The sequence below is a fragment of the Cuculus canorus genome, chromosome 8 (assembly GCF_017976375.1).
Source record: "Cuculus canorus isolate bCucCan1 chromosome 8, bCucCan1.pri, whole genome shotgun sequence".
In the NCBI taxonomy this organism is placed as follows: Eukaryota; Metazoa; Chordata; class Aves; order Cuculiformes; family Cuculidae; genus Cuculus; species Cuculus canorus.
In genome coordinates this window covers 27,426,684-27,440,764 of record NC_071408.1, presented here as the reverse complement: position 1 = coordinate 27,440,764, position 14,081 = coordinate 27,426,684, and the positions used below count along the sequence as shown (strand labels likewise).

The following is a 14,081-nucleotide window of genomic DNA, read 5'->3' as shown; positions in this document are numbered from 1 at the left end:
TGGTGGAGGGAGTCATAAGAGATATTGCTAGTAACTTAATCATCTCCTTTGATGCTGCGGTGGAGGTTTGTATAGCGTCCACTGCTAGATGCTATGTAAGAGCACTTCTGGGGTAATTAGTGCCCTGTCCTGAAGATGAATTTTTGCCTGGGGAGGGGGATACCAGTGAAAACTAAAACCCATTAGCTTTTCTCTCAGGAAGTTTTGCTGGGCTAGAGAATAACATGATCTTGAGGCATTAATAAGGTTTAGCCTTGATGGGTAGAGCCCCTCGTGAGAAAAAAATCCTCAGTCTCTTCCGCCCATAACGCAGCAGTGTCTCTGGATGGACTGGCTCCTTCTCTTCGTCCCCGTGGGAAGGCAGAGGTCGATGTACCCTCAGCGGTAGAGGCTTTGTCAAGGGCGGTTTGGTTCCTCCTCTAGTGCAAGCAGCTTCTTACCCTTGTGTGGTCCCAAAAGACCTCATATTAGGGGAGAGAAGAGCAGCTCCCATAGCCAGTGTGGCTCATAAGTTTAGTTGAAGACTGCAAATGGGACCCTGGTCTTAGCAGAAGGTGTCAATTCTTGCTCTGCTCCATGTGTTGCTTTCTCATTCATGCACTGTGGTGGCTTAAAATCCCTGCATGCCCAATGGTTTAGTGTAACCTGAGGGAGAACATGTGCGTGCAGCAGGAGCAGTGCAAGGGTAATGTACAGCTGTTAAAAGTGAGGCCTCAAAGGTGCTGAAAGCCCTCTGATGGCCTAATAATAATTATTAATGCTAATAAAAATTAGTGAACTTCTCACCTCCTGGCAGAAGGATGGAATAATAACTATGGAGTCTTTGTTCAGTCGAAGATAAGAATGGGTCAGCCTTGTGGAAATCCTTCCCTGAGCTCCATCCTCTTCTTACATCCAGTCCTCTGCTGACAGCATTTTTATCTTTCTGAATTACAAGAGGGAATGGCTTTTTTTTTTTCTTCCTCCTTGTGCTCCTGCAACAGGAGTGAGGGTGAGAGGGATTAGTGAGCTAATTAGAAATGATCGCATCTATCAACACTAATTAACAATCCTGTGGTCTCACTTGTGTGTTCTTTTGAGCTGCTCCCCTTCGGGACAGCTCCACAATCACCCCCTGCCTTTGGGGGCTGCTCTGTCCCTTCTGCCGTGATTGGAAGTGATGGCTGGGCTGCGTGTTGTGTCGGGTAGGGACACTGCTGCTCGGGATGTGCTTTCCAGGCTGCAGCATTCCCTTTCCATTTCTGCTGTCACCAAGGGCACCCTGGGCCTCCGTGGGCACAACGCTGCCGCTGCTAATGACCACAGAATGAAAATGGCAGGGGGATTTGATTTCGACACCTCTTTATTCAAGTGGCTTTTTCACTTGTGGCACTAGAACTTAAAGGGCTGCTTTTGGTGGAGCTAAATGAGCCAAGATAGGGGTTGTCTGATGAATTTTGTGAGGAGCTGAAGCAGAGGGAGGTTGAGCTGAAGCAGAGGGAGGTTCTGTTCCCAGCTCTGCGCTAACATTTCAACAGTAGATGAGGTTCTTGTTCAGACAAAAAGGTCCCAGGAATTTATCAGTGCAAGAACTAAACCAAATTTTCTCCCTTTTATCAATGTTACAGTGCATGGACTGGAGGATGGCAGTAAAAAAATTAAAAAAGCTAATAAACTTGTCAGGCAGCCTGACTTGCTGAACTGATTGGCTGTAGGGAGTCCTACCAGAATAATTAAACTGTTCCTTCCCTACCTTTCCCTGTTTAAAAACAGGGTGAGATGAGCAAAAGATCGGTCTGTGATCAGGATAGAGAATCTTTGTTCCTGTGTTTTTCTCTGGCCAGGTAGGCATTTGCTGGAGAATGCTTAAGTCATGTCTCATTCCAGTTTTCTCTCCTATTAAATGCTGGCTCTGCAGAGCTAGCAAGGCAAGGAAGGAGCATCCTAAACTTATGGGAAAGAGCTGTCCTGGAGAATATAGTTATATATTATACCACAACTCCAGAAGTCTCTTGTGCACTAAAGTACAGACCAGAAAGTGCATGGCTTAACTCTGACTGCTTCTGGTGACAGGGCTGGATGATGCTGAAGGCAGGGAGGGATGGATAACGTTTAGGGGCTCAGGAAGGGGAGGGAACACAGGAGATGTGTTGAGGGTCGTTGTTTTATTTAAAAATAGAATATAATTCATCTGGGCACAATTAAATTTGCGATAGCACTTTGTGATGTTTGCTTCTGTATTGGCTGGAAGTCAGGCGGTTTGCCTTCTGGAGTAGAAGCTGACAGTCCAGGTAAAATAGCAGATTTAAGCAGAGAAAATAGAAAGGGGATGATTAAAATATCCCACGAGGAATACTGAGGCACTTGAAGTATGTGGAAAGGCAGGTGGGCTGTGGAGCTGTCAGTGTGGTGTACCTAACACACAAGAGGGTTGTGGAGCTTCAGCAAATGAGATTTAGATGACTGCTGAAAGTGGTGGGCAGTTACTTGACAGTGTCTCTTGTTCAAAGTGCCAGGTCACAAAGACATTCACATTGTGGTCTCAAGTTGCTGCCCATGGCAGGGAGGTTGGAACTGAATGATCTTTAAGGTCCCTTCCAACCCAAACTGTTCTATGATTCTATGAATGTCACATTTGCAGAATCCTTTTCCTGGTGCCAGGAGGGAAGATTTGTTTTGGAGGGAGTTTTGCTACAAATCCGTCTTGTTCAGAGAGGAAAAGTAATGCCAAGGGATTAACTAGAAGCCTTCTTAAGCCTGGAGCATCACAGAGTGTAGGGCATGGTAAACATTCCTAATTCTGGATTGTGAGAAAGTATATCCTAATCCAGAGAGTCCCGAGTCCAGGAAAGCCAACAAGAAAGCTCTGGAAGAGGCCTCTCAGATCTGTGTTGGTGTTTTCAGATGAAATTCAGAGCATCCACATCACCAAGCAAGTTATAATCTGATGCACTTTAGAAAACAATTGGCAGAAACTTTCCTGTGCTCCGATCATTCTCTTCCTGGCATTCCAGCAGCTTTCTCTGTCTCGTTGGCTGCAGGGAGCTGTTGATCCCACAGTATTCAGGCATGAAGGCTTTTAGAGCATGCTGCGATGCTCGCAATGTCAGTAACAATTTCTGGCTAACACAGCTTTTTGGTGGTGTCATCTCTCATTATCACATGGGCTTTCCTTGGGCTTTTCCTTGTCTCTCATTCAGAATTTTGACCTTCCTTATTAATTAAACAGCGACTTTCCTGCAGCTAGTGATTGAGTTATTCGGTAATACCTGCCTAAAGCCATCATAATAAAGGACAGAAGTTCTTTTTAATGCAAATGATTTGGTTCCAGATGTTTTGATCACATTAAACGATGGCTCAAATTAACCAGAGATTTGATTAAGCAACAGGCTATCTTGGCTGCTTTTTCTAATCATCGTGATTCCTAACATATTTGTTTCCCAGAGTGTGCCCTCCAGAAGCAGTGTAGCCCCTAGCTTTCCTCTACATGAAAATAGAGGCATAACAAGAACAGAGACAGAAGCTGTCTAGCTCAGGTGCTGCATTTTTCACAGCAAACATCTTTCCTCTCCACAAGTGTTAACCTGCTATTAAGATACTGCTCTGACTTGTTCGTGATGTTCTGGGAAGGAATTATTCAGGGTTGCCTCGTTTTAGAGGCTGAACTGTAACAAGGATGTAAGAAGGCTCTGTGGTCCTATCCGTGACTGTTGTATTCCTTGTCCAAGGCTTTTTAGATGCCGTTTCATCCTTCTATGGTCTAAGCAAGTTCCTGTATAAGGAATGGAATGGGATTCAGTCCTTGCTCACGCAACTTTGAAAACAATTTCAGGTTTCCAAGAAAAAATATTTAACCATTTGAATAACTTACCTGGGGATGAGCAAGGTTTGTTAAATAGTAATTAGCTGCCTTTCTGAAATCAGGCTGTTCTCAGCCACAGGTTATAGGTTTAATCTGGGAAGTGCTAAGCAACAGCCTCTGTACTGTTTACGGAGATCAGTGTAGGGAGTTGCAATGGGATTTCCTGGTATGAAATCTTACTATTTCTGCCAAGGGTTTATTCTTTGGGGTTGAGCAAATAGAAGAGTGAAGAGTGGATCGACAAACTTGACATGTCTTCCTTTTTCCTTTTTTTTTTTTTTTTTTGTTTTTTTTTCCTGGTTTTTCCATGCAGCTCGGATTGGAAAAATGAAACGGAGGAAGCAAGACGAAGGGCAGGTATGTCCCCTCTGCAGCCGACCTCTGTCAGGATCCGAGGAGGAGATGAGTAGGCATGTGGAACAATGCCTTGCAAAGGTAGAGGCGCAGCAGGATCGCCAGCTGCCATTCCCTTCTCCCTACTCCCAGCTTTGTCTGCAGTTGACCTAACATGGGGCAAAAACTAACACTGAGCTTGCAGGCAATGCTAACTATGTCTCCCTAAGATCTGTAGTTACTTCTCTTTGTCTTGAAAGATGGATTTTTCTGGACTTTTGTCCTGTGTTGTATTGGTAGCTTTTTTACTTCATGCACCCTTTTGCTGTTATTGAAGTCCAAGTTGTAGACTGTAAAGGTAGAGCTGTTGAAGTTCATGAAGCCTTCTGTAGGACTTCATGCTTCCTGTGTTGCACAGCAAGAAGAGTTTTTTCTGATATCTACCTTTGACAATATTAGAATAATTTTTTGTTGAGTTCTTTTGTAACACACTGGCGTTTGTAAATATTACATGACCGTCCTACTCCAGGAGATGCATTTGAGCAGAACCATTCTTTTGCTGTTCATCCCAAAGACAGCAAGGAAGAAGCAAGCACAAGCTCTAGGAGAGAGAGAGTTGTTATAGGGCTTTCTGTTCTTGTGTCTCAGGAAAAGCCCACGATAGGGATGATAACAAATTCATTCTTCTTCCCTCATGAAGCACACAGTTTAAAGAGAGGTATGTCTTGATCAGTGTGCCTCAAAAAAATGGTCTAGGAGAACATACCTGCTGGGGGTCAAAGGAATCTGTGGTTTACATGGTAGTGAAATTGTGCATGGGAGGTAGGGAAATGCATATTGAAATGCACACTAGCTTTGTTGTAGGAACCAGAGCTTAAATTTCCATGTGTAAAAATGTCAAGCATTGCAACTTGTTTTGATATTAAGGTTGTCAAGTTCTTCCAGCACCCTTTTACTTCTAGATTTATATCACTGGGGATGGGTGTGGGAGTAGATGCTGCTGTCTGCTTTATACTTAGCTATCTTGGGAACGGTCCAGCTTTTCTTCTCCATCCCACCCTGAGTTATTAACCTCAAAGAGCTATTTCATGCATCCCAACTCTCTGCCCCTGTTTTACCCTGTGCAGAGAGAAGGTTCATGCATGACTGAAGATGACTCTGTGGACATCGAGAACGAGAATGGCAACCGCTTTGAAGAGTACGAATGGTGCGGGCAGAAGAGGATACGGGCTACTACTCTCCTGGAGGGAGGATTTCGAGGTGCGCCAGTGTTTCGGGGGCACTTGTAAATCATTCTGCAGAGGCTGATCATTGTCTTTGAAGGGAGGGACCTAGAGATCTGCCTTTCACAGAGGGTGGGACCTTCATCCTTCGCCAGAATGTAAAGTGATTTCAGCTTTCTGTCTCTGGAATGATAAGAGCCAAAATTTCTGCAGATCTTGAACAAAAGTCTGGCGTTATTTCTTGCTTGAAAAATGTGGCTGAAGAAGGAGTGAGTAGGAATGGGGAGATCATTTGGGGAAAATAGCTTTTTATATGTTACACATAGTAAGAAGTACATGGAAATATGTGAAGAGAGGGAAATAGAAATGAAATTGTAAAAATTCCCAGCCTGGAGTGACGAAAGCTGGTGTATCAGCCTCTAGTGATGTATTGAAGGTGACAGCTAAGTCGCTTTAGCACCTGCATAAAATATTAAAGGGCCGGTTGTGCATTTATCACTCCATCCCTTTTAAGGTTGATAAATGAGAATCCAGGAACCTGCTCTGCACCTCCAGCACTGCAAGCCCTTAGGGCTCCCAGACAAACACATTTTATTTTTCCTTCTTCTTTTGCTCCTTCCCCAGTGACAGGAAAATCAGTTACTGAGGAGAGAGTGAGTTATGGCAAAATTTGACCTCTCATGAGCTTTATTGGTGAATGTAATTTTAGCTAGAAACCTGGCCCCTTTCCTACACTCAGCCTTTTGGCCTCAAAGAGGAGGATTTACTAAACTGTTCGTTGGTGTGAACCTCTGGCACTACAGAGAGTCTCTCGCAAGCAATCCACGTAGCACATGCCTAATGAAAGGAGGAATGCTGACTCCCTCCGTTCGATAAAGAGGATGGGATGTGATCTCTTCCTGTATCAGCTTGGATTTTAATTTAAAATATCTCGAGGGGAAAGGCTACTACATAAGGGAGTTGGACTTAAAAGCCAGCTGTGTGCTCACTGACAACCTGGCACTCCTGATCTGCTCCTACTTTCTTCTCAAATTAAATTGTAGCTGGGTTGTAGCAGAGCAGATGATCGGTAGCACGGAGGTAAAGAAGCAGCTTCGTTGGGTTTTAAGGGCTGCCCAGTGAAGCTCACACTGTTGCTTCTTGTATCTGCCTTACCTACCTTAACTTTTGTTGTGCCTGCATGGAGAGTTGAGTCTGTAGGTGATTCCAAGTGGAGGTCTGGTGAGAGCATGCAGGGCCTTAGACTGTGTTCATGTAGAATAGTTATAGCAGTCTGTAGTGGGGGAATCGGGGGATGTCTGTGTGCCTTTGTCTTTGTCACCGCTAGTTCTGATTAGAAAAAGCTACTCAGGTAGTTTCTGCCCTTTTTTTGTGCATGCATAGTTTCTTCCTTCACGCACACCAAATGCCCAAGTTTGACGAGAGCACAATCTTCCACTTCCTTTGGTGTAGACATTGTGCTGTCCTCACTGGGTTAACATTCCTGATTGGTTTTGAGTTAACTCACTAAAGTGTGATCTCATTCTTTCACATTGCTTCAGTCATGTGGTAACCCTCTTTCAAATGAGGGTTCAGGTGGACAACATGTGCAGTTGAAGTGGTTAGACTGTGTAAATGCAAAGTACTTACTCCTTGTTGCATTTTCTTCTGTATTTTAAGGAATTCTCAAAGGCATTCATTAGTGTTGTCTAGATCAACTGTTTTCCTCCACCAGAGGTTAATCAGATTTTAGCAATAGTGAGGGCTGCTGGATGGCTGCACACGCATGGACAGGTACTTCGGTGTTTCATTAGAAATAGCCTTGCTTCCGTCATGAAGTATGGGATCCATCTTTTTTCCTTTTTGAGACCTTCACGACACCTTCAAGAATGTTTAGTTACATGAACAGATCCCGCGAAGGATCAGAAGACTAAAAGAGTAGAGCACAACCAGATGCAGTTCTAGAACTCTCTGTAATTACCCTGACGGGAAGGCTTTTGGATTAGATTCCTTCCCTTTGTGGTGCTGGATGAAAGGTGTCTGTAGATCAGCTCACAAGCACAGGAACCTCCCTATAGCATTTGTAGTGAGGAGCATCCTCTCTGTGCAGCTTTTGGTGGCAGAGCCACTGCTGAAGAAATGACTCAACCTGAGTGGCTGGCAGGTCCCTGGCACACACATTTCTCCTGCCTTTCCTCCTCCAGAGCACATGTCTGCTGGCAGCAGAATTCAACAACTGCCATGGTCTTCTAGAGAGGTGCTCTTCCCTAAACAGAGGAATTTCTTTCCACCAACTTTCTACCTAGTATTTTGGGCTGACCAGGTAATACCTGCAGGGTACCTACCTACCCTGCACAAGGAATTTCTATAAAATTTGCGAAGCCAAAGAAAAGCTGAAATGATCTTCCACAGTTGGCTAATTGTACTTCTTTTTAAGCAAGTTACACATTTTTATTCTCCCTTTTGTGGTCCTCGTATTGTTTCTGGCTGCTGCCATTCAGAGATCTCTAGGTTAAGTCTGCTTTGTGCACTCTTGGGTAACATTAAGGTGGCTGTCTTTTCCCTTTCTCTGCCAGTATTGGCTCTTGCCTTGTTTTAGGGACCAAACCCTTAATTTACAGCCCTAAAGCATGTCGCATCATTTTGGAGATGCTTTCCAATGCTTAAAACTGCTTTGTCTGGCGTTGGCAAGGCCCTCATTAACTCCCGTCACCCGAGGCTTTGTGTTTGGCTCTGTTCCCTTTGCTGAGAAGTAGCAGCGATGTGGAAATCGAAGGCCTTTTATAATGCCAGACAGCCTTTCCCAGGCTACAGGGATGTCACTAGTGTCTAAAGAGATGACATGGGGAAATACATAAAACCAGAGGGGAAAATAGATGTCCATGTGTCTCATTAATTTCAGTTTTAATGGTGGGTTGGTTTGAGGAGATGTCATAGCTGGGCAAAGAGTGAGCAGGACGCTATGGCCAGTGTGTATTGCATGAGACAGTCAGACCATTGGGCAGCGTTACAGAAGTGACTCAAACTTAACACCGGTCCTGGCTTCTTCTTTTTATCCTTTTTGGTTCATGGATAAAGTTCATACCCCTCTCTAGGTGAGGAAAACTATTTGCTAATTATCTGAACGATCCTGCCAGGTTCTCAGGTGAAGGAAAGTTGGGAGATCTCAGGGATTTTCTTATTGAGACCAGAAAGGTCAGGCAACTGAATAGCCCTGCTCGGGTTTTCTGGAAGATAGTCTAATACTTGAGACAGTCACAAGCTGAAACTCACACTTGCATGGCTCTTAGGATGAGGCTTTCTTGCTTCCGAAGCACTTACAGGGAAGACTTGCTCCCCTTACCTGAGGGGGTGTCTTAGAAAGGGGAAAATCTTGTCTCCTGTGTTGGTGCTGCAGCTGCAAATCCCCGTTTGGGTCTAGTGCAGGAGACCCAAAGCACACCTTGCCCGCCACAGCTTGGCATACTTGAGGCAGCAGGTGGAGAGAACAGGAGATGGCAGCAAGAAGGAATATGATGTAACTGAGAAATGCTGGGATCTGTGTGTTGTCTCTTAAGCTGTTGGGTTTGGTGAAGGTATTCTGTCAGGAATTATTTGGTACTTCAAGCTGTCCTCCTGGCTTCTTAAGGCATCATTTGCTGTCACTTAATTTGCTTACCCAAAACTGGAAGAATGCAGAGTGTAAATAAAGATTACTGGCAGTTATAAAGGATTTGAAATCACTTTTTTTCAGCAGAGATCGTGCTTGAAGTAGGGGGTTTTAACAGGGGAGTTAAACAGGACTTCTGTTTGGGATGGGTACAGGAGGTGACCAACATGAAATACCAAGTGCTGTTTAAATCAAGCTTGTGCTTTGTATTGGAAAGCTGTACAGTTGCAATAATCAAATATTTCCTCTATCTCAGAACAGTATTGCAAGACTCTAATTTACCTTGAAATACCTGAACATTCAGTAACCATCTATCCCCACATTTCTGGATCATCCGTTTCCAAAGCTCTTTGTTGCAGGAGATTATTTCATGCCATCTTTGTCTAATGACTTTCTGTGTTTAGGAAGCCAACAAGGCTTTGCCAGTGAAAGCATCAAGTGGCTCCCTCTCTGATGTTTTTTTTTAACGTGCAACGTATTTGTAGCAATTCTTCTTTTCCCTCTCCAGGGTGGATGCACGTTACCCTCAGTGTTTACACTGTAAGGTTATCCCTTTAAAGAATTCCTGAGGGAAGTTCAAAAGGGTTTTTTTTCTTTGAAAGATTCAGTGTCTCTTTTTGTGTGTATGTCTCTTACTTGAAAGAAGGGAAAGGGAGGGGGGGGAGTGAAAAAAAGTGCTTTATCTGAAAAGAATCGCATCAGCTTTGCACTGATAGAAGCCGCTGTCATCTCTTAAACGGCTTAGCACAGTCAAAAGGCAAGAGGACTTAAAACAGTGTCTTACACAGGGATCGATGGGTGGAACACATAACTCGTAACTGCAAAAAAAAAAAAAGCAGCACAGGGGGAGAGATAACGGTAATGATTGCATTGAGGGAAGCTTGAGGGAGGCTTGTTCTTTGTAACACAGCTTCAAAGGTGTCTGGACTGGTGCCTAAGCAAACTGTCCTGTGAAGTCGCTGCCTCTGTAGGTCTTGGGAAGGCGGGGGGGATGTTTGCACCCTTCTGTTTCTTAGCAGATGGGACCAAGATTAGTAAATGCCAGGTTAGCAGCTCCCTTCTGCTGCACATTTGAGGAGAGGTTTTTGTCACTTGGTCTCTTGCTGTCCATTCTGGGAAGGCAGCTTGTCCAGGAGAGGGGGGAAGGAGGCGAGCGGCGGATGGGGTGGTTGGGGAGATCGGGTGGGGGGACGGGATGTCAGTTTATCGATCGCACCTCAGTCAGGAGAGCTGCAGGCGCAGTGCTCTGAGCACGAGCGGCAGCGTGCTTAATGTGATTGAAAGGCAGTTAAAATGGCGGTGACCTTTTCAGGGGGAATTAGATTGCCTGCCAAGAGTGGTTAGAGGGAGTGATAACGCCAACTTGAGGAAGCTGTCCAGTCTGCTTCAAAGGGAGAGAGACAGAGACAGGGAAAGCAAGCTAGCAGCAAGTACCATTTAAAGCACGAACCACACGATCTGATAGAACAGAGATTGCTGTCCTCTTTAGATATGAAAGAATTGAAGAATTGTGGCTAAGTTCTCTCCACCCGCCCCATCCTCCTCTTCTCCTCTCCAGCTCCCCCACCAGAAAGCCTTCCTCCAGGCACAGCAGCAGGCTGGTCACCACTGCTCTTCTGGGTTTCTTTTCTGTCAGCAGATCAGTGGCATCAGAAATAACACAGAAGAAAGACTTTGAAAATGTTAAAATGGTAAGCAGGGCATTTTCAGGGAAGGATACTTTCTAAGAAAGATCAACATGACAAGGATCTGTCTGATAGATTGCAATACTCTTGAAGAAGGAGAAACACACAGGAATTACGTAACTCTGAAGTTTCTCTCTTATGTTCTTCATGCAGCCCTCCTCCCAAGCTAGCAAAGGGCTTGTATTTGTTCAATAATATCTTATCAAGGGGAAAGAACAGCACAACTTAACGTGTGCATAGAGGGTCTTGGTAAAGCCTTATGAGCTGTAACAATCTAGAATTATCCTTGTGTGCCCATTTGCATTGGTTCTCATGTTGTGTACGATTAGGGCAGCTGCCTGGAAAGTGGGACCATGTCAAAGTGCCTGAAAGTTTCCAGCAGATGTCTGCAGCCCCACTGTCAGCTTTTAAACTCTGCAGAATAAAGACGTGCTTCAGTTTGAGCAGCAAATATTGTAGGTCAGCCTTCATCCAGCATGAGTTAGTTATCCAAGAAAGAGCACTGGGGCAATAGCTATACGCTCCGCCAATTTGTTCTCCTTCTAAATACCTGCAACATTAGAAGCATGCTCTTAAATGCAAGGTCCTGTCCTCAAAATCCAAATAGGGGCTTTTCAATTCTTCTGCCTCAGCAGCAGGTGTTTGTGAACACAGTGCCTTTGCTTGCGTTTGCTAACTGCCTGGCAAAAAGCTCCAGACAGAGGAGGAAATTTCAGTTGTGCTTCTCAGTGCAATTTCATGAATGTCCCAACTCTATACCAAAACTGCAAAATCAAGTGTTTGACACATGTGGAAGCTGAAGCATAGAGAAGCGTCATCTGTGGTGTTATAAAGATAGTAGCAAAGCTGATGACAGAGCTTAGAAGTCTTGCTCTAGAATCTCACCTAGTAGCCAGCTGTGTCCTCTTTTTCAGATAAAACATAATGAAGTGTGCAGGAAAGTTTCAGGAGGCAAGGAGACTTTCCATTTTTCCATGCCGAGGGGTTCAGCTGTGTTTAAGATCATGCCAGAATATAAACTGATCTATTCAAATGCAGCAAAAGAACTTAAGCCGAACAGTAGAAGAGTGACTTCTCCTAAGAAACAGAAGATGTCACTGGCATATTTAGACCTTTTGGAAGAACGGTCTAGTAATGGAATAGTCTATACCATTTCTGTGTAGTTAAGTGAGAATTCATTCATTTTACCCTGGCAGGGTAAAGCAAACTTCAGGTTGAATGCAAGAGTAGTCTGTGGTAAGAGTACAGGGAATCTTTGCCATAATGAAATTTGTAATCTTCCTCTCACTTAGCAAGAAGGAGCTCAGTTCAGTGCCTTTCTCTGTCACATTTTCAGCGTCAGCATCCCTCACTGCTTAGTCTCTAAGGTGAATGCATCTATATCTCTGAGCATCCTTCCCAGCCTCTCAGTCTTGGTATTTTAGCCTTCTAGTATTTGGTGTGCTCCCTTCTGCTGGTCACTTCTGCCTGCTGTAAGCTTCCAAGTGTGCAAGATACATACATTTCATGTTTCTGAAGTGCTTATCCTGTGCCTTATCCCCCCTTTAGAGGGCTGCTGAGTCCCAAAGCACTCGTATGCCTTACCTCAGCCCTTGTGTAGAACAGTGGTAATCCTGGTAATCCCTCTGTTGCTGAAGGACGGTACTTGGCGCTGGTCTGATGGAGTAATCCAACTACTCCTTAATGTTTACACCTCTCCTTTGAGAGCAAGTACTTGTCCATAAGGCAATACTTGACCTAAAAACACTAACAGATCTGTTTGCATAGATTACTGCATAGGCAATAATGTTATGGGCTGTACCTGGCTGTTTGTCCGTAGTTTGTGTCCACACATAAAATTTGAAGGATTCTGTAGCTAACAAATGTCTTTTGGGTATTGTGCTGTATATTAATATCAGAAGTTCACTGCAGTGAGCAGGAAAACCAAGTGAGAATAGTATGTGATTTAAAAATTCCTACTTTACATAAATGTAAGTGATGCTTAGTATCATGTGTCTTTAAATTCTATATAGTGCTTCAAGGAGCAGCGGCTTTTTGTTTGGAACACAACTCAGCAAAGTAAAAATCACTTTTAATGAAAAAAAAATTGGTGCTTGTAGATGTTAAAAGTTCTGATTGCTGATAGTACTTTTTAATTAACTTGAATGCATACAAAAATGTAAGAACTTTATTTTTATGCTCAAACTGCCAGAATGCATTAGCTGAAAGGAGCACTATCAACTAAACCTTGCTGTTTGATTTACCTTACACTGACAGCCACTAAACAGCAAAAGATTTTCTGTGGTATGAAGGGGAATTTTCTCCATTTGACAGTACTGTGTTGTACTTGACTGAGGAGAAGGGATGTCTGTCACCCAGCAACAGTGGAAGGAGGAAAAAAATAATTAAAGAAAACAGAAAATACAGTTGTAACACTGTGAAAATGGGCAGAGGGAGTAAGGGAGCAGGTAGAGCACCTGAAACTACTCAGTTTTTTTTAAATTGACTGGGTTTCAAGCTGACAGCACCCCTTTAAACTTTGATTTTCCTAGATCTCAGACGTGCAACATAAGAACTTCCAGTCCCATCTGCTGCTCTTGCATAGCTGCTCTCTGCAGTATGTTTTTCTCGTGGTCTGTCTGCTCTGGTTTTGAAAGTCCTGGGCTTCAAGACAGTGATTTAATAATTTGTTTTTTTAATAAGTGTCTGCAGTTTTGCTAGAACTGCAAACTACTTCTTGGACACTGGGGTCAAACTTCAGCCTTAAGCACCCAATAGTTGATTGACATGATTTTAATAGCATTTTAGAATACAGTTGTTAAGTCAGAGGCAGGGAGATTTTTTTTTTCCTTCTCAAAGAAAAAGGGAGCACGGGTCTCAATGGCTCTAAACAGTTCCTGTCTCCGCATGTCGTCTCTTACAGTCGGCAGTGAAATGCATTATCGAGTAGGGCCCGGAAAGTGGCTAACTGCGTTTGACACACGCCAACTCCCTGCCTCCACACTGGATAATTGCATTGTCAACTGTTCAGCAAAGTGGCAGGTGACACTGCAGCCGGATTGATTGTCCTACTATGGAGGCTCCCAAGACTGTCAGCAACCCAATCGATAGAGTTTACACAAGACACCGTGACTGCATCTGTAACTAATTTCAGTTTGAACCTCGCAAGATGTGGCTGTCCCTGTTTCCTGGCCTCTCTTCTTCTTTGCTTGCATCTTCTCCCTGAATGAGGAAGATGCTTTCCCGCTGAAAGCCCAGCTTTATTTCTTGTTTTTGGATCTGGAAGTGAAGAAATCAATGGTGTGTTTTGTGGTTTCAGAGTTGAAGGCATTACAGCTCATGGCTAACTAGCAGCTCCAGTTTTTCAATCAATAGGCTGATCAATTGATTAA

At 43.9% G+C, this 14,081-nt stretch overlaps 1 protein-coding gene across 5 annotated transcripts in view; it reads left to right on the top strand.

Moving 5' to 3' along the window:
* The window catches only part of RNF220 (ring finger protein 220), a 235,895-nt gene that overhangs the window by 180,678 nt on the left and 41,136 nt on the right, over positions 1-14,081 (top strand). For 3 of the 5 annotated variants that reach the window (XM_054072950.1, XM_009558932.2, XM_054072951.1), the window contains 2 exons: positions 4,155-4,276; positions 5,302-5,434. In XM_054072950.1, coding sequence (XP_053928925.1) covers positions 4,155-4,276; positions 5,302-5,434 — 255 coding nt within the window. The remainder of the gene's footprint in view (positions 1-4,154; positions 4,277-5,301; positions 5,435-14,081) is intronic. The other 2 variants (XM_054072948.1, XM_009558933.2) reach the window with 1 other exon arrangement.